Below are 22,259 nucleotides of genomic sequence, written 5' to 3'. Positions count from 1 at the left end.
GTAATCCTTCTGGAGGTACGAGCTCAATAAAATTTGTTGCCATGCTATTATAACAAAGTGCTTTCAGAATTTATACATCTAGGTCCTGATTTATGCCCAGCATTCACCTGCTGAACCAAACAATCTAAAAAGAGAAGGATTTCATTCAGCAGTCCATGTCCCTATGCTGGATAAGAAGTTCTACGATTCATAATATTCTACACACCAACTGTAAGATCAGCCTGCAAATGAAGTGGGTTTTTTTTAAGTCAGAAGAGGGATCTTTCCAATCTGCCAAATGTAAGCAGATATAGTTAGAGATATTTTTAAGATGTATTTTCAGTGTGTTTTATCTGTTCACTGCCTTTTGGAGAGGTGTGGCTCATCCTCATCTTGCCAAGCCCTTAGGCTGCCAGTGCGGTCACACCACATTTGAAGAGCAACAACATACAGGAACATGACTGAAGATACTTCATTACTTTGTATATTTAGGAGGTAACAACAACATGCACTCAACTTGCAACTCAGTCAATGCCATGCATGGGGCAGGGACAGATGCAATATGCAATCTAACACCTGGATGTGACTGAATGAGATACAAATGAGTAACATCACCAGTTCTAGAGAAATTCATCCCATTAAAAAGCCTGGCCTTTGGGATTTAATCTATATAATAATTATGAGACATTCAAATGTTCTTCCAGTATTGTTGGGCTGTAGTTGTTTTAAATTTTCAATGAGGAAAGAATATTTGTGCTTTGGTTGTAATTTAATTACTCAACCACTAGAGCCTTTTTTAATGTAAATGAGCTTTTTTGTAAACTATAAACCAAATATAGATGAAAATAATTTGAAATATACTGTTTTACTTTGTGAGAAAGTAAATGTTTAATCAAATTGTGAGATCCCAGCACACAATAACAACCCAGACTACAAAGACAGTACAAGGCTGTAATAGTTAATTTTACTTAAAAGTAATAATATAAATAAGAAATAAGAAGAAAGAAGAATGAAGAAATCAAGTACTCAAAATAGATACCATGGAAGTGGACAGACAGGAAAATACCAGAGAATTATATGAGTGAGGCATTCGGGCACACAAACACGAAGTTCTCCTAAGGATATACAGAGGCTAGGACACTAAGCTGATTAGCAAATTACAAAAATTTATTGAAATCAGCCTATTTCCATGCTTAAAGTAAAAAAAAAAAAGATAGTATTTCAAGCCTTCAAACAAATATAATAATTCTATTTCAGACCAGGAATATGGTTTTATTCTGTAACTGTAAAGCAACCAAAGAAAACAAAATCACTTTAGTAGGTCACTAGGACTACAAGATTAAGATAATCCAAAAGTGAGGACACCTTACATTTTACATTCTTCAGGTTTTCCCTTCACTGCCAATACAATCTGCAACATCCCCCTTCAAAGAAAGAAAGGCCATCCTGACTTGCAGTGCAACAAACCTTTGCTGCTACAAGCCTTAGAAGCACCTTCTCTTGAGAGAACCGGGGGGCCACCCCTGTACTCCATGACAGGATATCCCAAACCAGCAGGAAATGCTGAGGCCAACTACCAGCAGCTGCTTGCCAGAATGTCTAAGACTGCCCCAGCTGCTTGCTTACACCTTGCTATATAATTAATAGGCTAAAGTTGTTAAATGATTAAAATGTACAGCTCCTTGGAATCACTGAGCTAAAGTGTATTTCCAATAAATTCCTGTATTGGCTCATTCCACAAGATTTTCTAAAACCTGTGGCTTTGCCTATTGGGCTGACAGACTACTTAAAGCTTAGCCAGGGCAGATGAGGGAGGCTCTGAGTCAGGAAAGGTTTCAGATGGAAGAAAGTCTCCCTGGATCATAACAAAGTTTTTCTGGACTGTTAAAACCAAAACATAGTCCCAGGAACAAAAGCAATGCCAGAGGCAGGCAACAGGAAGGAGAGAAGCCCAAGGTCAACAAATTTTCTTTTGCTTTGAGAGAACTAGAGCACAGAAAGCAAAGGAAAAAGCTCCCTCAGTTTATAAATTCTAACGGAAAATCGTGAGCTCAAAGGACAAAAGCAATCATATGCTGAAAGGAAATTAAAAACATAGATTCCCAAGAGGCAAAATAAAAAAATCACATTCGTTGCCAATGGGAAAATAAATTTTGGATACAAGACCTAAACAGAAGATGGTGCCTACAGTGCCACTTGATGGCTTATTCTGGGAGTGCATTCAGAGGAGCCGCACCCACGAGGCACCAACCATCCCTTGGGACTCTGCTACAGCACATCTGGAAACTTTGATAACTCGGGTGCAGGAGGTAAGAACTAAAAACTGCAAAAATACCTTGTATTGGGGAATCTTTTCAGCTTCAGAGTTCTTTATGTTACAATGTCAAAATGCGCTTGGGGAATTTTTCTTTGTTTGCTTTTGTCATTCATGGTTTTGTGGGTAATTTTTCTTTGTTTGCTTTTGTCATTCATGGTTTTGTTAAGTTTTTAACATCCTCTTCTAAAAAAGACACTAAAGGGCAGTGAAAGCAATCACACAGAACTGGGATGACCCTATCCCTATACAGCAGTATTTGCACCCTTATTTCTCCCAAAAAAGGCCTCCTACCACATGAACTAATCAAACAAGAAGTAGTCCCAGAGTCCTTGTGAACAACCTGTTAGAAGAGGATCCAGAAAAACACTTTACCACAGCATTCTACAGAAAAGTAACTGAGAGATGTGAAACCCCAGCATTCATTCCCAGTTGTTCTCTTGCATATTATATAGCTCTGCAATTGTGGCACAGACCATCCCCTCGCTATGGTTAAATATTCATTCCCCTTTCAACTCTATAGCTGCCAAAATAGGTCACTGTAAGAAAAGTCCAGCTCAATCCCCAGTTTATCCTGTTCTTGGACATGTGTTGCACCACTTTATCTCAAAATAAGAACAAAAAAACATATCCACCAATCTTTCCCATAAGAAGCAACCGATTTGTAAAAATTCAGTCTGTATTTTTATAATTTCAAATGAGCTACTGATAGGATTTCATCATGTAATATATGGCAATGTTACCTAAAAGTCAAAGAATAAGCTCAATGGTATTACAGAATATCTCAGTCACAGACTTGTGAGTTTAACTTTATGCACTACCCATTGCCAAAAAGCTGACTTCTCAGCAGGATGAGGCTAAAAGGTATATAGCAGCACAACAGACTAATCCCAAATGAAAGCAGGCTCAGAACTCCTGAATGACATGCCAAATGTCCTTACTCTGATGCTGCAGGTTAATTATCTGGCATCCCATGAAAGTCTAAGGGTGAAACATAATTGGAATTCAGATATCTGCATTTAATAAGACAATTAGTTACAGCTGTATTTTGGGACAACTTTAATTAGAGTTATAGCTAATGAGGTAGGAAAATGACAAGCAAAAAGCTATCAATCACATAATAAACGTGAACATAAACAATGATGAAAATGCTTTTCTTGTTAAGTTTTAAATGTACTGTTAATTTAAGTCTGTTAATTAATGCCTCATGGGCATCAGGGTCTCTGTAGTTATGGAAACCTCTATTTTAACAACAAGCATTTTATCTATTGTGTTGAATGTTTGATCTTAACATAATTAATTTCCAACTATTTAGGACAGGTAGAAAGGAACTGTGAATTCTTAACACATACAGCCTCCAAGGACATTCATCTGGCAACAACTCACGCTTGCTACTGTTTCAATCCACTCTACAGCCCCAAACCACTTTTACCACAGGAGGAATTTCCACTACTACAGACATAAAAACCCTTTCAAAAGTATCACATCCAATCTGTTGGCACCAGGAAGAAGGATCTGGGCAGTTTTAGATGCTACTACACCTCCACACTTTGAAGCAGAGGTTGGAGAGGGGAAGACATCCTCATCCTCAGCACATCACTGTGTGATGTCAGTGTAACCTGTTTTCACTGGGAGTCTGGGGACACTTGGACACTGATGGAGGCAGCTGACATTCGTGTTCCTTTCTGTCAACCCTGTGCTGGAGGCAGTGAACTTGAACGGGTTTGAGGAAGAGCAGAACACACTTCTTCAAGGATAAAGCTCAATTAACTTTTCTTTGCAACAGCAAAAGTTTAATGAGTTGTCAATCACAAGCAACATTTTAAGACTTTTTTTTTTCTCAATAGCCACAGAAAGATACATAGACAGTATTTGACCTAAACAATACCAGGTTCAGCTTGCCATAAGTCAGTTAGGAATTGATTTATTTTCAACTAAGCAGAAATCCACAGAGATTTGAAAATATTAATCAAAGTCAATTTAAAACTATTTAATTCAACTGATGCAACTTTCTTAGAAGGAGACAATAAAATACTATCTATGGGAATCTGAGACCTACTCATGAATAAAAAGATGGGGTAAGAGAAAGGAACAACTGGAAATGGAAAGTAAATGATCATTTATGTTCCAATTACACAGTGAACCACTGTAAATAATGCTGAAGATGTCATCCAGTTTTTAGTCTTGAGTAATAATAAACAAAATTGGTATTTTACAAGAATTGTCTCCAATTGTTACCTATGTGGGAGGGTTTTTTGCTGTGGTTTTATTTTTTTTTGTACAATAACATAGCATGATTTTAGCCCTTGCAAAAAAACAAAACAAAACACTTCAATTTTCACAACTGAGGAAGCCATATTTTTTAATTGTATAATGACATTAACACTGTGAATCCTATTTCAATGACTCTTTATGCAGCATTACCTAAAAGCAGAAGGGTAAAAAGTGAAATCAGCACATTGGTTGGTGCAACTTCTTGCATCAAACAAACGTTCCTGTTTCAAAATAAATACTCTGCCCTACTTTTTTGAGGAATTAACACTACTATAATAAGAGCAGAAAAGGAAGTAATAACAATAACTATTTGACATCAACTGCTTGGTATCAATCATGACGGAAAATAAAGGCCCCACAATAACATTTCCTGAGGGACCGAGAATTTTTTCTCTAGATTCCTATTTTCCCTCTTCCACCAGCCGATCTAGTTCCACCCAGAAGTTGGACAATGCTCTAAAACACATGAATGCATTAGATGAAGGCTGAAGCTGACCTTCTGTTTCAGTAGCTGACAGAACAGGGTATTTTATAAGGTCAAAGTGGGCACAGCCTCACCTATGTCAGCTGTTCTTCAGCATTTACTTATGACCAGCAGTTCAAGCTATCCATGAGCAGTCCTGTTCCACACTACAGTAAGACTAATTCCATCATGACATTCTTTATATCTGCCAATCCAAAAAGCAGCCCTAGACAATATATTTTCTTAAACCTTAAAATAAGAAAGTTGTCAATATTTTCCTCAACAGTAGCAAATCAGGGTACAAATTTAAGACTAGGAAGTCTGAAATCAGCAATCCAAGTGGGTTACAAAATGCATACCCTTAAATATAAGCACACACATGCAAGTACATGGAATGTTTCACTTTTATAGTTCTACATTTTTCAATTTTAATGCAAACAATTTCAGTCTCATTCAGATATAAATAAATCTGTTATTTATAATTAAGTTGCTCAAATTTCTAAAAAGACAAGAAATGCATTTTGTAAGAGAAGTCTAGTGTCTCATCTAAATTATTTAATTACTCAGTAATTATTTATTCATTTGGTAGGGTTAGCTTGTTGGCTGGATACTAGGAAAGGGTTTCAGTCCATCAATTTACTCTGGAAAGACACAGACTTAAAAATATAAAGCAATATTTCTGTGGCCACGTGAGGTCAAATATACCTCAAAGTACCCAATGAAAACAGCTTATGCGATGCCATGAAACCTTTTATAATATCAAGTTTACATTGTCTTCAAAATATGCTCTTAAATATCTTACAACCTTGAATTCCCCCATTACAAAACCGTTCACAGACAGAATAAGGTTATTTAAGTGGCGTATCATGTCTGATTCCAGGAAGAATGATGTGCAGAGCTGGCGTGCACAGCTAGGTTAAAGCAAAACCAGTGATCACTAAGCTTCTTACATTCAGAAGTGAGAACTTAATCTCTCATAAGAAAATGCTGGATGTCATGTAGGTTGCAGTAGAATTTATATTCTCTTAGAGCTGATTTTTTAAGTGACAGATGTAGGAAAAAGTAAATTAATGTTAATGTCCTAACTGCTGAGTCACAGGGGAGAAAAAAATCTTACAAATAAATGATACAAGCTGAAACACACCTTTTATTGGCTGCTAGAGCAGACTAAGGTCTTTTTAAAGCTAAGCAAATAAAGAATAAATGAGTCTGAATACATTCTAGTTAAAGAATGCATGTTATAATTTTGACTTTGGTTCTTCTTGCTATTAAACTCAAGAAGATATTTGTAAAATCTCTAATGGAACATTGAAGGTATTGGGAGCGAGCATCATTCCTTGATACTGCACCCAGATTTACTCACACAAAGAAATTTTCTGTATCTCTGTCCAAGATTTTGTAATTTGTCCCCAGTCCATCTAAGGAATGTGCATTAATTTTCCACATATATCTGCACCCACAATAAATGAATCTCAAGTCTCAAATGTTTTGTTGGGGGTTTTTTTGCTTGGTTTTAGGGGTTTTTTTAAACTGATTAGACTAAAATGAAATTCTTAAAGTTTGCTGGCAAAGATGACAAATGGTGAACTCCAGTGGAGATTTGAGTAAATTTCTTAAATTTGTTTAACTTTGCAAACGTAATTTTCCCTGTGACTGGCTTACTAAAACTGTGAAAAGCTTCTTCTGATATAATCTCTGGTTCTTCAGAGATATAAATTCAAGAGCTCTGTAGAACAAACTTAGAGCTCTTTCAGAACTCTGAAACACCAACTGATTGAGAAGAATCGGCAAAAGTGCTATAGGGAAAAAAAAAGTTACAAAATCCATTAAAAAAACAGCAACATCCTCTCGTGCCCAACAGCAATCCATACCAGACAGGTCAGTATACCAGAAAAGAAAAATGTCTGGTTTAAATTATGTCTTAAAACAGACTGTATTGAAGAGCTTAGCATGCACAAGATATGTCAGTACTGCATGTGTGTATAGTCAACTAAGGATGTGCTCACCTCTCCCACAACTTCAATGATGTCGCCAACTTTTAATTCCAGTTCATCTTCATTTTGAGGCATATAACTGAAAGCCACCTGACATCTCCTTCTTCTGTTTCTCTCTCCTGATGGAAATGAAAGAAACAGGGAAATTGTAAAATGAAAACAAAATTCCATGCCAAACACAAGCCAGGGGAAATTATGAAAGATGAAATATGATTCTTTGAGCGCTCTTACCAGAATCTGAATGCTTGCAATGCTTAGTCTATCTGCCTAGAATTAACTTAAAAAAGAGAGTGGAGAAAAGATTCCTGGTGCATATTATTTTTTCAACTATTTCTAAAATTCAATGCAATTAATAAATGAAAATAAATTGTGTGGTTTTTTTTCCTTTCTGTAGTATTATTCAAGAGCCAAAATTTAACTAACTGTGCTTCCCAGTGACAGAATGGACAAACTTTACCCAAAGGATCTTTCCAGGTGTATCCAATTTCTCTTCTAGGCTTATGCTCTATACATATGTTGTAGGGCAAACCGGAGGGATGAGAAAGAGATCCAAAGCCTTGTGGCTTTTGCTCATAAGGAAATAAGCTCTCAGCTGTATCTTTTTGTCCACATATCTTTCACAGGTGTACAAATATCTCACTAACCATTTTCATACTTTTTTTTCCCCACAGAACCATTTAGGTTGGAAAAGACCTTTAGGATTGTTGAGTACAACAAGACTGTTGAGCTAACACAGCACTGGCCAAGTCTACCACTAAATCATATCCCTGAATTCCACATCTACATCTTTTAAATACATCCTGGGATGATGATTCCACCGCTTCCCTAGGCATCCTGTTCCAAACCCTATTGTGAAGAAATTTTTCCTAATATCCAATCTAAACCTCCCCTGCCACAACTTGAGGCCATTTCCTTTCATCCTGTCTCTTGTTACCTGGCAGAAGAGACCGACCCTCACCTGGCTACAAACTCCTTTTAGGTAGCTGCAGAGAGAGTCAAGGTTCTGCCTCAGGCCCCTTTAAACAAACCCAGCTCCTTCATCCACTACTCCTAAGACTTGTGCTACAGACTCCATCACCCTTCTCTGGACATGATCCAGTGGCTCAATGTCTTTCTTGTAGTGAGGGGCCCAACACTGAACACAAGATTTGAGGTGCGGCCTCACCGGTGTCAAGTGCGATTATTAGCCTTGGGTGGATCCCATCCAGCCCCACAGACTTGTATGTAAATAAGTGGTGTAGCAGGTCACTGACCTTTTCCCCTTGGATTACAGGACCTTCACTCTGCTCTCCATCCCTCTCTTCTAATTCAGGGGGATGGATACATGGAGTACAACTATTAAAGACTGAGACGAAGACATGGAGTACCTTCCTTTTCCTCATCCTTTGTCACTGTTTCCCCCCACATCCAACAAAGAATGGAGAATCTCCTTAGCCCTTTGTTTGCTAATGCTTTATAGAAACCTTTTTATTGCCTTTTACAGCAGGGGCCAGATTACATTCTAGTTGAGTTTTGGCCCTTCTGATTTTCTACCTGCATAACCTCATGACATCCCTGTAGTCCTCCGGAGTTCCCTACACCTTCTTCCAAAGGTCATAAGCTCCCTTTTTTTTCCTGAGTTCCAGCCAAAGGTTTCTGTTCAGCCAGGCCCATTGCCTTTCTCTCTGGCTCATCTTTTAGCACAAGGAGATGGCCTGCTCCTGCACCATTAAGATTTCCTTCTTGAAGAAGAAAATTATCAGCCTCCCTGGGCTCCTTTGCCCTTCAGGACTGCTCCCAGGGGACTCTGTCAACCAGTCCCCTAAACAGGCCAAAGTTTGACCCTTCTACTATCACAGTTTTCAGACAGATGAGTGAAAATACTCTGTTCCAGAGTTTGTTTGCCAGATCTGTTGGCTTACATGTCATTATAGTCATATGAGATGAGAGAATCTCTCTAAATTAAGTTGCTGAAGTTGGCTGCTTAGCCTTTGTTAGCTGAAGGATAACTTTCTGATATGAATCATGACTGTGTTGGAATGTGGTGAAGGACCAGAAGGTAGGAAAAGAGAAATTATCCAAAACACAGGATTCCCTGACTATTCTCTCTTCTCCAGAAGATGTGCAGTGTATAAACCATGCTATTTTGTATAATTTACATACATGTACCCACACAAGCCTATATACACACACACTCCACAAAAGTAAATGTACTTTCTCTTATGCTATTTCTCTTAACTGTTAAACACACTCAATACACACCAAAATGGATTGCGTAAACCCTTTCCAAGCATGGCCTTAATCTGAAATTAAATCACAGAAATAGATCTTGTAGTGAGTCTATTTTTTGTTCTGCAACATTTCTTGGTAATCCTGCTCTAGGGCAAACAGTGATAAAAAAGTTACAGATTCTTTTTTCTAATCTATTAATTGAAACTAGAGAAAGAAAGGAAAAGGGAATCCACTGATTTTGGCTTTCTGACAATATTTTTCACAGCCACTGCAATCCTGCATGAGTGACAGCTTTTTGAATGTCAAAATTAATACCTTAATGCAATGTAACCAAACTCACTCAAATTGGCTCTTTTTCCACCTACCGATGACTGCTCATTCTTCACCATCTAAACTAAAATGGTCCTAAACTGACAACTTTACATAGTTGCATTCAAAATAAACATAATAAATATCTTCCATATTGAGTGCTTCTCTCATTGTCAAGAGAAGCTGGCTATTTTCCCTAAAAATAACATTCCCACTATGATTTCTAACATCAAGTAGCAACTGATTTGCTGATGTTGCCTGATGTGACAGATGGCAGTTGCCATCCTATTTAATAATAAATACCGTGTGACTCTTTGGAGAATATTTTTGACATTGCTAAGAGAGTAAGAAACAAACACAGTTCTGGATGTTAACAATACAACTGTATGAATCCTTCCCCCTCCCAGTCTATGAAGTTATTTTATTGCTATAGAGAAAATTCAGTGAAAGTCTGCATTTATCTCCATTAGTCTTATGGTTGTCTCACTGCTCTCCCTCACCTTCCAAATCCTTCTCTAAAGAAATACCTAAGTGAGGAGTAGCAAGCCAGCAAGAGACATAGATTCTATGTACCAGTTAGTTCCTCTCTCTGATCTAATGCAAGCAAACAGATCCAGCAGTGAATATCTTTGTTTTTAAGGAGCTGGTGCTGATGGTCCCTATGTACATGCTAATGCTTGGTGCACTTGAGAAGAACATGAGTTCTGTGAAGAGCTCTACAGACAAGGAATATCTGGTTTTTCTTACACTAAAGCAATGTGGATAATACAGGAGTATGAGTTTTCTAAAAAAACCAGACCCGACAGGGAAAGAAGTCAGAGTAACCAAGAAATATATATATAATGTTAGTAAAGAAAAGCGCTGGTTTTGCAAATGCAATATTCCCACCCACACACCACTGATTTTTTTTGTCTGTTTCTTAACTAGCACAAAGTCTCCAAAGACAGCATGATCAGGAACCAGAAGACCCACTGGAACAACTAACAAGCAGTTTAAACAAAACCACTGAAGTCTTGGTCTTCTCTCACCATTTCCCCTTTTGCTAATATTGCCACTTACTGCAGAATATCATTATAGCCTATGCTTTAACTGCTGGTTATCTGAGTTCTGTGAGAAATAGAAACCCAGTCGGGCAATTTCCAATCAGAATTTATTACATGATAAAAGCAAATTCAGCGCTGGGTGATCAGGGAAGGGGTTCAACAACTCCCAACGCCTGTCACACCCAAAGAAGACAGTTGTTCTACATTTATTTCCAGCTACTACATGAATATTCATTATACATAAGTATAAACATTACACATTGTTAGGTACATGAGTATAAACATTACACATTGTTAGGTCATACATTCAACAGATATTTCTTAACAGGAATGTTATCTATAAGCATCCATAATATATTGTTAAATCAGACATTCAGCAGATGTTTGCTTGTTATCTATACAAAGTTATAAATTTTAAGAAAGGTGCTATTATCTAGCTAACTAAACAAAATTCTCTCACTATAAATCCTACACAAGGTAAAAGGGAGGTAACTTGTTTTATCTCTTTATAGGGGCCCAATTAAGTTTTACAATTTGTTTTTCTTTTCTCTCTCCAGGTCATATTGACCTTACACTGTTTTCTCTTAATTAGCCCGAATCATTTTCTCAATTTATCACAGTTCTAAAATGGTACATGTATGTAAAGCTAATTTCAAACTATAGACGGCAACAATGCTGCAATGAAGACTGCAGATATTTTCTAATCTAATACATTTATTTCTTACTTGTAAATTGATGAAGAACCTAACTAGTAGAAGGGTTTTTTTGTGCACTTTTCTTTATGCTTAAGCATAAACTGAGTTACTTTCAAGGGAAAAGTTACCGTGTGGTGAAAAGGCAGGTAATAAATCAAGTGCTTTAAAATCAGAAAAGGTGTGCTGCAAAGTCCTCACCGTGTTTTGAAAGGTTTAAAAGAAGAAAAATAAAAAAAGGGATGACTGAACTTTTACTGGCCCATGTTATTTGTTGCAAGTAACCTGCTGCAAGCAGCACCACACTGGTGTGCGCTGGTGGCAGTTCTAGGCTTTTTCATCTCCTTTAACTGTGGCACAACATCGGAAACATTTTGAAGGCAAAACATCTATGAGCTGTAGGTTGGGAACTAACCAAACTACACTGTATTCAGAACAAGCTATCTATGATACAGGAAAATAGGTCACTCACTCTTGTAAAAAACATACACTGGCTCCTGTTTACATCATTATAATCAAATACATAAAACGAAAAAAGCATCACGTCTAGTTTGTGCTGGTTCTTAAACCAGACAGCTACAGAGAATTTGCTTTGTCTGTACAAGGGGTGTAACTAACACAGCATTAGAAGCATTTTGCATCTGAAGCAAAGGCACCAAGACCTCAGCTGTGCCACAGGGAATGCCTGTCTCTGCCCTGCTCCTTCTTAGGGCTCTATCAAAGTGTCTGCAGATGTAGCAAAAGAGAAAAGAAAACAGGCCTTGCCTGCACTGAGAGAGGTGTCGTGCCACCTTAAGAGCAATGCTGACTTTCTCCTTATTTGCAGCTGTTGACTGCCAAGTCCTGCTCACCCCACCTGAGGCTCCCTTCCCTTTGCCCTGAGAGGAGAACAACTTCTCCAGTCATTCCCCAAACACTTTCACTCAAAGCAAAACCTGGTAGCTTAACAGTAAACAACAGGCTTTGCTAAATCATCTCCTTTTGGTTTTTATCTAAGATTCACCTGTTTGACTGGACTGTAGGTGTACCTGAGCTGAATGTCTAAATCTGAGCCTATCACTCAGGCGTAGACAGGACCCCAGTCCCATCTCCAGGGAGTATTTAGTGTCACTGTAAAACAGAAAACTAAAATTTATGACTCTCCAGAGGTGCCTTTTTCTACAGTGTGGCAAGAAAAGACCTTAGCATTTAACTTTAAAAGGCCTAAAGTTAGGTCAAATGGAAAGGGGAGTGAACATATATTTAGACATTTGAAACAAACAAACAAATAAATACTTGAGGGCACCAATCTGATTTGTTTCAAAGCAGCATTTGATCAGATTCTAAAAATGACATAGTTGCCTCTGACCACAGGAGACCACAAAAAAATTTCTCCCAGTTGTACACAGGCAAGAGAGAGCATTATTTCTGTGCATTTAAACACTCCTCTGGCATTAAGCAATGAAGACAAAAAAAGGAGGCAATGACAACACAATGGCATTCAATGCTTATCTGTGTAAGGGGCACCAAAATCTGATGCAACACTACACAAGAAGTCACACTGGTACTTACATGCTGCCATCAGACCCAGGAAAGGTCACAAACTGACAACTTGTGATTAGATGAAAAGTATGGCGGCAGCAGCAGAATAGCTAGGAAGTAAATTATTTAAGAGTTAACTGGAATTTTCAAATCCAAACTACCTTTTTTTTGAACTTAAAAGTGTGAGTGGGTTATATGGTGGTTTCTCTAGAGCCTCTGATGGCAATGTCTTTGTAGCCTGTCCTGTCAGTGAAAGCCATACGGTTGTTTAACTTCACAAACAGAAGCTCCATCAACTCTACATACTAATGCACTTTTTTCCCACCACGAGAGAACAAGTATAGCAATCCATTTTGTAACACAGTACAACTATTCCATAAAGTCAAAAAACTATTTAATAAAACCCTTCAGAGAACAGCACCATGGAGCAAATGTCTGTCCTCTGACAAATTGTATACCTAAATGGCTGACAATCTCTTCAAAACTAAGCCCCACCATTTTGTCACTGTATCTGGTTTATATCATGTTTATTATTTATACCTGTATCAATATCAGTGCAGATCAGATAAACAATCCACACCAACTGATCCTGGATTTTCCTTTATTATTGTTTTTTAATAGAAGAGTGTTGCTATGGAAATTGCATGGGTTAGGATGGAGTTCAAGTAAAGGTCTGAAGCCTGAGGAGCATGAAGACAATTTCTCTCACATCTAACAAATTTCAAACACACTAAAGCATATAACAGTTCCTTTAGACCCAGGAACTTTCCTCTACTGTGGGCTTGCTGGGCAGGCTCAGGTGAACCGCTAAAGGAAACTGAGATCCACATCCATTCAAGTAGATGTAAAGGGACTGAATTCAGTAAAATTGTTTGGCAAAGAAGCCCCTTTCACTTAAGTCTATTAGGAGGAAAATGACAAGTTGGAGGAAAAGTTTCTTGTCTTCTTTCCTGTCTTCTGCTGCAGATTTTCCTGCACACAGCATCATCTGCCCTTCAGCCTCAGTTGCACTTCCCATTTTTCCAGCTTTCAAAGCTATATCTGTAGCTGAGGGAACTGGCTCAGTGCAGTGACTCCTGGCTAGACAAGCTGGGCTGTGATATGATTCAGCTAGAAACCAGTTCTAAATTTAATGTGCAAAAAGACAAAAGGCAACTATTGCATAACTTAAGACGTGATGAATAAGCATCTAGGGTGCATGTTACTGATTTTAATGCCACTAGTGGGGATCTGGTACAGCTGTTTTGGACAGCCAGCCAGATGGTTACTGTATCACCTTTTTGTTGTTAGAAATCATTGAATTGTATATATCAAAATGCACATTTTAAGAAAAAAGGTAGAACTACAAATTCACTCCTGAGAAAAATTCTTCTTAAAACCACTGCCCTCAGTAGATGATTTTGAGAAAGTTACCTAATTAGGAGCAAACAGATAGTTAGCATTAAAAATATTACTTTTTAAATTGCTTTAAGTGTATTGAAGATAGTATTATAAGATTTCTGATAAACTCTTGGTCATACTCAATCCTCACGTGGATTCTGTCACTATCTTCCACAGAACAAGGACTCCATCCTCTTATATCCATCCACTAGCAGAAATACAGTTCTGATTTTAAAAGGTACCAGAACTGTCAAGTTCCAATTTCCTTCTTTTCCTGGAGGACTTTGGCAGTATTTCTGACCTGGGATGTGACACGTCAATTCCAGCTCTCTCATAACCCACGTGCTCTTAAAAGGTGAATGGTTTTGGATGGGTGACAAAAAAAGCCTGCTGAGGTCTCTTTCCTGTCTAGCAGAAAACAGAAGTAAGCTGGGTGAGAATATTGGGGGGGGGGGAGGAGGGAAGGGAAGGAAGGACAGGGAAATATGTATTGGGGGTGAGTGTGTGTTTGTGGGAGGTTTTGTTTTGTTTGGGTTCCTTGGTCTGGTTTGAATTTGTGACATTAATATACCAGAGAAGAGAAAGATAAACTGTTAAGGAGGGGTGAGGAGAGATGGAATATCTGAGGTGCTTCCAGTACTCTATCAAATGGGTTATGTAAAGCTGCTGTATTTTTCTACAAGCAGAGGAACTGGGAAGTGTCCTGCTTTGACACATGCAGCTAAATCACAGAGACTGCAGGACTCCATTAAGCACAATTAAGCCACAATGCAGTATGGCATCACTGCTAGTAATGTATTACTCTGAGTGTGTTAATGTTCTTCTGTTACTGAGGAGTGTTTTCTCTTGCTAGACTCCACAGCAACACTTCCAAGTTTCAGCCATCTGGCTGCTGCTCTGAATTTTATGGCCAAGATTTGTCTATGAGGAACCTGAAAGCCTGGAAGACACCTTTTTTTTAACACCATCACATTTTTACTCATATGCACTGTCAGAATAATAGCAAACCTCACATTATTCAATTAATTCATTCTTTTGTTAAAAACATGCAGCAGTATTTGGGCCTTTTATTGTGTATGAGTCTTTTGCATGCAAGAGCAGTAATTAACTGAAGCAACTACAGCAACAATGTGGTACCAGTGGTCAAATGCTTTTAGGAGAAAACCATAAATTAACTGAGAAGTGGAACACTTGTATATGCCACAGCTGGAGCCAGGCTTGTGCGTGTGACAGACAGAACTGCAATAACAGTGAGGCTGAGATCACTACTTAAGCCTAACCCAAAGCAGAAGGAAACACTAGAAAAGTAACTGTAAATAAACTCAGAAGACACTTGCACAGTTTAAACCATACATCACCAAAATTTTTTTCTTTCTGAACCTGAAAGTTTTAAAATGCACATAAATGGAGTAGAAACTTCATCAAGAATGCAGTGAAATCAACATCAGCAAATTAGACAAAGCAAGTCCAAACTTTAACAGGAGTCCTTGGACTTGCCACACAAGGCTGCATGGAAAGTGTAAAATAAAGTATTAAACTACACATTAAACTCAACCACATGCACAACTGAAAATGTGTATGTTCACCAAAGCTACTTGTTCTAGTGTCTGTATCTTTTAAATGTCATTGTGTAAACTACCTGAAACACTCCAGCACAAGACAAAAATTGGAACTTGCTGACAGGGTTTCAAACAGGCTTTTTAACTGTACTTTACAAGCAGTTACACAGTTCTGGTAAAGACAGGACAAGTGCACTCAGCTTCCCACCTGTTTCTGAGATGTAAAAATATTTCGCAGCAGCAAGGGGTTCTTTTACAACAGCTTTTTCTAAATGACACATTCTCTTGCCTATTGTTCTCAGCAATAACAATTTGTTGCTCTGTCTACTGTCCTTCATAAGCAGTACATTCCAAGAAGCAGCAAATGCCTTTGTCCTCATTGCAAGCCAAGGCATATTTCAGCAGGGTGGCTTGTCCTGGTCATGTGTAACTTTGCCACATGCACTAGCTCCCATTGCCTGGCACTGGGATTCCCCACCATCCCTCATGTAATTAGCACCTGTTGACATGAGGGGACCTATTACTCAACACAAGATCTTGCACTCGTCTCTACATTTGGTTTCTTTTCTCATATTCAGAAGACGACTTTCAAGGATTCATCACAGAAAAAGCTTGTTACACTGGCTAGCATACAATTCGTATGAAATTACTGCACAAGGAGCTTTAAAAAAACCTGCAGGCAATAGATACCTGTAGCAATAAATCAGTTTTTCTAAAGAATAAGAAGGGATATACAGACTTGAAATATTCTTTCTTAGATGACAGATCAAGGTTCAAAATGCAAGAAAAGAAACACAACGAGATTTGCAAATGGCCTGAAAAAACCTTTTCTCTTTCCATTCTCATTGCATACAGCTCATGTTATCATAGGATAATCTCAAAATACTATCCCCTTAGCTAGGTTTTGAGATAGTGGTCAACTAACTAATTGGCCCTTTGATGCTTTTTTGTATTGATGTCTAGAAAAAACATTTGAATAAACCAAAACCAAACACAACCCAATGTTGCATCTTTCTCACTTTTCTTATGTTCCATCACATAATTCATACAGCTTAAATTGCCTATGCACAGCAGCACTCCAAACATACAGTAAATGAAAGAAAATAGCTCTAATTTGTGAAACCACTGTATATATTCAGTTTATGTTGTGTTCTCCTGTCTATAAATAAAGGCATTTAGAATAAACCACATGGATTCCTACACAGTAATCTCCAAAACTATTTTTATACTTCAAGCTTGTTGTCTTGAAGCTGACTTCTGGCCGAAATTCACAAACAGCATTAAAAAGTATACTTTTTTCTTAAAGACTGCTAAAAAATGTGCTACTTCATTTTTTGATACCAGAGTATCCATGCTTTTTGACAGGTTTTCAATCTCCGTAATGACATTACACTGAAGTTGTTACTCTGACCTCTGCCAGATCAGTTTCAAATAAGCCTCTCTTACCAGGTAAAAAAAACCATCATAGTCAACATTTTATTTTCACTCCAACAGGTAACAACATACATTAAACAAATGTCTCAAGAAATGTTGAAAAGATGCAAAAAATATAACAATCAATTTTCTGCTTGCTGCACTCATGAGAGCTATTACACAATGAATACATGCAATAAATCAACAACACTTAACAAAACCCAAAACTCTCATTCCTACTGGATGCTTAGAACATCAGTCAGCTTTTTAATCTCTCGTCTTGTTTTCCTCTAGAATATCAATACAATTTGAATATTCATTTTGCCATTAAAGGTAATAAAATTAGCAAAAAATATTAACACATCTACAAACAGAGCACACACTTCACTTTCCAGTTCAGCAGTGTTCCTAAAACCTAGGAAACTACATTAAATCTGTCTTGAAACACAAGTCCAGACAAATCCCCTAAATTCTAGGAAGCTGACACTAGGAAGGTAGGAGCTGCCTTGGTAAACTGCAAAAATGACTCACCCAGTCTGGTGTTATAAAGGTCTGATTCTGCAACACATACACTGAGAGGAGTAGTCAGTCGGGCAGAAGCACTGGGGCATATGTCTTCCATGGCAATTAAGCCATGACATTTCAAACCCTTGGAGAGAACAGAGCTTTGGCAGGACTCCTCACTGGGCTGCTGATACGCACCAGCTCAGCGTGAGAGGTTACACAACTACCTGTCCTTCACTTCTGCTGAAAGGAGAACACACCAGGAGGACACTCAATTGCACTCCTCGTGTTAAGATTTATTATTATTTCTCAGCTACCATCATGAAAATGCTATAATCCAAAATAACCTGCTGTCCTAAAGGGCATGTTATTCTATACTTTGGTATTTGAGGGTTGCACAAGAGCGCAGGAATACATGTTCAGAAGAGCAATAAATAAACCAAATGAAATAAAAAATTGAAATAGATTGATTATTCTTGCTGCTGCTGGACCTCTAACGCTCCAGGCACCATTAGCTCTAGGATGGCATATCTCAGTACTGAAAGTGAAAATTAACATACATTGTTCCACAACTTCTTCAAAAATGAACATTGCCACAGTATCCACACAGGATAGTTCCCTCCACAAGCAAAGGACAAATATTTCTGTATCAAGGAGATCAGATGTATATCCTCTAAAACTGAGCAACAAATGGCGAAAAAGAAACAAACCAAAAGGTTGTTTTGGCAAGTCATCAACCTACACATACAGTGCAGGGGCAGAAGAAGTTACCTCAGGCAAGACTGGAGAAATATTAAGAGTGATGGCTGATGGTAAGAAGGTTGCCAACAAGTTAGTTTTTTAATATAGTGTCATTTTCAAAAGATGCCACATATAAATCATATTCTTCTGGTCTTCTTCCCTTTAGTTTTTCCAAAAGATTCTAACATGCTCAAAAAACTGTAGTTTATCAAAAATGCCAAAAGGTATAACGTTCAATTCCATCATTACTGCCTTGTAGCTTTAGTTCTTATGGAAAGCAGGCTTTACACCTCAAAATCCTCTGCTACTAAGCATATTCAGAGGTTTATAGCCCTGAGTGTAAGGGATTTGCTTGACTGCAACCATTAATGCTTAACCAACAACATGTTCAAGCATAAATGGAAAACCAAAAGCATACAGCATTTTTCAACCTCAAGAAAATATACTGGTCCAAAGTGGCACGGTAACTGGCCCCTATGTGCTCAACCCACATAATCACAACTACACAATACCCTACTTCCCCAGTTTTTTCCTCACTGCTCCCTTAATTATTCTGTTTCCCTGTCTGACCAAAAAAGCCCCTTAAATCCTGCAGAGATGCATTTTTGTCTTTACAATAATGAAATAAAGCAATTTAGAACAACATGGACACTTGGATGTGTTTTGCAGATACACTTTCTTTATGAGGGCAGAGTCTGAGTGATACATGTATCAATCATGCTGCTTAAAGATGTCAAAACAAGAAAATACTCTCCTGTAACTTCTTCTCCATAACTAAAAGCAATTGTTATTAAGTATGAAGAAATACATGCACACAATTTTTCATAATATGCTCCTGGTGCCTCATTACCCACAAGATTTACAACTACTAAATAATTTTCCAGTAATATACTTCCTGTTCTGTATTCCTTAATATTATTCAATATACAGATAAAAGGATAACACAGTTGTAGATTTAACCTTATATTCCAGTTGCATATATGGTCACAGATACACATAATCAGTCTTCAATTCTATTCCATTAGTCTGAAAGAACATATAAAAACACTTCTCATTGAAGCATAATGCACACATGAGCTTTTCTAAAAACCTTGCTGCTATCTAAGCCCAATGATCATTCATGACTTTAGAGGCTTTCATATACATTACACAAAACACAATAGTCAAACTTTATAATTGCTCCAGCAGTCACTGGAAGCACTGCTATGCGTCAATATGGTATTCACACTTGTTTAGAGAGGCCCAAGAACATCCTCCAGTGTCACCACACACCTCTTCAAATGCTGACACTAGGACACTAGAAGTGGTCTTACTCAAGGGAGTAAGACATAACGTAGAAAGGGAAACAGGAAAGCCCATGACCACAAAAGCAATTGAAACAAGACCTGCTAACAGGGAAGACAGCCGTCAATGACCCCCACAGTACTTTGGATTCACATTTCTTAAAGTCCTTTCATTATGTGCTGTTCTTCACTACTCCAGGTACAAATATCCACTAAAATCTTGTTTAAAAGTAGCTTTTTCTGGTCAATCTGTCATGCTGCTGGAGAAGGGGAACAGGTGAAGTATGCAGCTTCCACAGGCAGCCCTTGCATGACTAAGGAATTTCAACTGACTTTTCCCAGCTGCCTCCTGGTCATGCCTTGTGTTCACCCGCATTCCCATAGAACAGCTGCAGCCACAGACAACTTCCACTTCCAGGCTAATGCTTACATTTGACCTCAGGGCAAAAATTATTTTGTATGTTATGAACATCAGCAGCATGTTTGCTTACAGAACTACTGTGAGCCACACTGTATCCTGATACGTCATCTGTAAATATTAAATAATCTACTAATATCAGTCTAAATATCTCCACAAAAAGCATCACCAGGGAACTAATATGAACCCTGGTTGTTCTCATAAAGTGTGTGCTGCTCGCATTATTGACATCCAGAGAGTAAGGAAACGCAGTAATACAGAAAGCTTTATTTAAGCATAGAAGAAATCTCTAGCAACACCTAAGATGAAAAAAATAACAAAGCAAAACTAGGACTCCATATCTCAGACAAAATTTTAAATCAAGCACCTCACAAAAGATATCAAGTATCTTTATGCTGCAATGGAAGTTTGATATCAATCTATGTAAAGCTTTGCATAATTCACTATCTTTTGCCTTTGAAAACAGATGATGAAGCATGCAAAACATCTGATAACTTAGTTGCCTCTGAGGTAACTCATACTTTTTATTTGCAGAAATATCCCTGTAAGTAACTTATTACTGAAGTTGGTCTTTTTTTTTTTCTGAGTAAATTACATTTCCTTGTCCACTCTTAGATCACTCACTTTGTTTTATTATTTTGTGGTGTTCACAGAGGCTCAGTATCTTACAATCCACTAAGAGAGCTGAAGCCTGCACTGAAGCTGCAATTTAAACAACGTTTTGTAAAGACAGAGAGAGTATTTATACTTAGAAAACACTCCACTAAGGTAGGATGGTGACTCTGTAGCAACAGGCAAAAGCAAACACAGCACTGTTTCACCTCCTTTTTCAAGAGATGACACTTAACTGAAGCCTGGATAACAACAAATCTGATGATCATTTGGCCCTCACTCTGAGGGTAAACATCCTCTTGCAAATCAATTTGCAATGGATATGTATGCATGTAAAAGACCTCTGAACTCCACACAGCAAAGGGAACAAAGCCAAATTTTTATGTGGCAACAGAGAAAGACAGAGAGACAGAGTCTATCTAACTGAAGACCAGCGCTCCAGTACAGAACATGGCACTTCACAGAGACATGTTTGCTTGCAGACAAACACAGAGCGACTGTGCAATTGTGATCCCTTGGTAGTTCTACAGGACATAGTATTGACAGCTGCTTCAGAACTGTCAGTCCCTCAGTCTTCATTTCAGTTACCACAGAGATACACACAAATGATAAAACATTCACCTTTTTCTTAAAGTCAGAGTATAAATAACCTCTTTCTGAGTCAGAATAATTACTTCACATCTGATGCTGTTTGTGGTAGTTTAAAAGCAGCGTGTTTTCAATGTAGAAACACACAAAGAATACACTCTCATGTTTGTTCTGGGTTGCAAAAGTTTTGTTGTAACAAGTTTCAGTATTCTTTAAGTATTCTTTATCATCTTCAATACAGACCTGTGTGGTGGGACTTCGAGATCCCTGAAGAGATTAGCATATTAAGGCAAGAACCTCACCTAGTGAATGGTGATTGCAGAGAAATGGTCCCCTACTGAAGCTGAAAATACAGCCTGCTCTGAATTACCTTGAAAGATTTCATACTAATAAAGAAGACAAGAGTCCTTTGAAATTCATTCTCACCAATGATCACAAAGTTCTGCATAAAAACTTTGAAACAACAATCAGGCTTCATGTTTCCCCAGGCCTAACTGACTTGCCTGTAACCAAAGGCTGGGTCACAATGAACAAAACACATAACAGTTCAAATACAGAAGGACCACTTCTCCTCATTGAAAGTCTCGTTTTACCAAAATGTTTGTAAGCAAAGTAATTCCTTAATATAAGAGCTTTTCTAGATTTTGAGATCCAACAGGTGAAAAAATATGAGAAACAAAATATTTACATTATCAGAATACTGTCTAGGCTGCCCATTGCCTTCAGTTATTTTCTTGTGAATTCATACTCTTTAAGACATCTGTTAAGTTGGCAAAGAAAAGAATCTCAAGGAGGAAGCAAGCAAATGCATCATTTATGATCTGCCTTTTCTCCTCCTGACTGATTCTCTACTGATTTCAAATGATACAGGAACAGCTTCTTTATAAAAGGCATCATTGATATCTTCCAATTTTGAACACACGTTAACTGATTTTTTTTCTTTTACTCATGCCACCTGCCC

The 22,259-nt window shown here is 37.9% G+C and overlaps 1 protein-coding gene across 8 annotated transcripts in view; it reads right to left on the bottom strand.

Moving 5' to 3' along the window:
* SH3KBP1 (SH3 domain containing kinase binding protein 1) overlaps positions 1-22,259 on the bottom strand; it is a 217,612-nt gene that overhangs the window by 106,413 nt on the left and 88,940 nt on the right. For all 8 annotated transcript variants that reach the window (XR_003526718.1, XM_027637725.1, XM_027637714.1 and 5 more), the window contains one exon: positions 7,037-7,143. Coding sequence is in view for 7 of the 8 variants with exons in the window: in XM_027637725.1 (XP_027493526.1) it covers positions 7,037-7,143 (107 nt within the window). In the remaining variant the exon portion in view is untranslated. The remainder of the gene's footprint in view (positions 1-7,036; positions 7,144-22,259) is intronic.

The sequence above is a fragment of the Corapipo altera genome, unplaced genomic scaffold (genome assembly GCF_003945725.1).
Source record: "Corapipo altera isolate COAL_440 unplaced genomic scaffold, ASM394572v1 0, whole genome shotgun sequence".
In the NCBI taxonomy this organism is placed as follows: domain Eukaryota; kingdom Metazoa; phylum Chordata; class Aves; order Passeriformes; family Pipridae; genus Corapipo; species Corapipo altera.
This window is presented reverse-complemented; position numbering and strand designations above follow the sequence as displayed.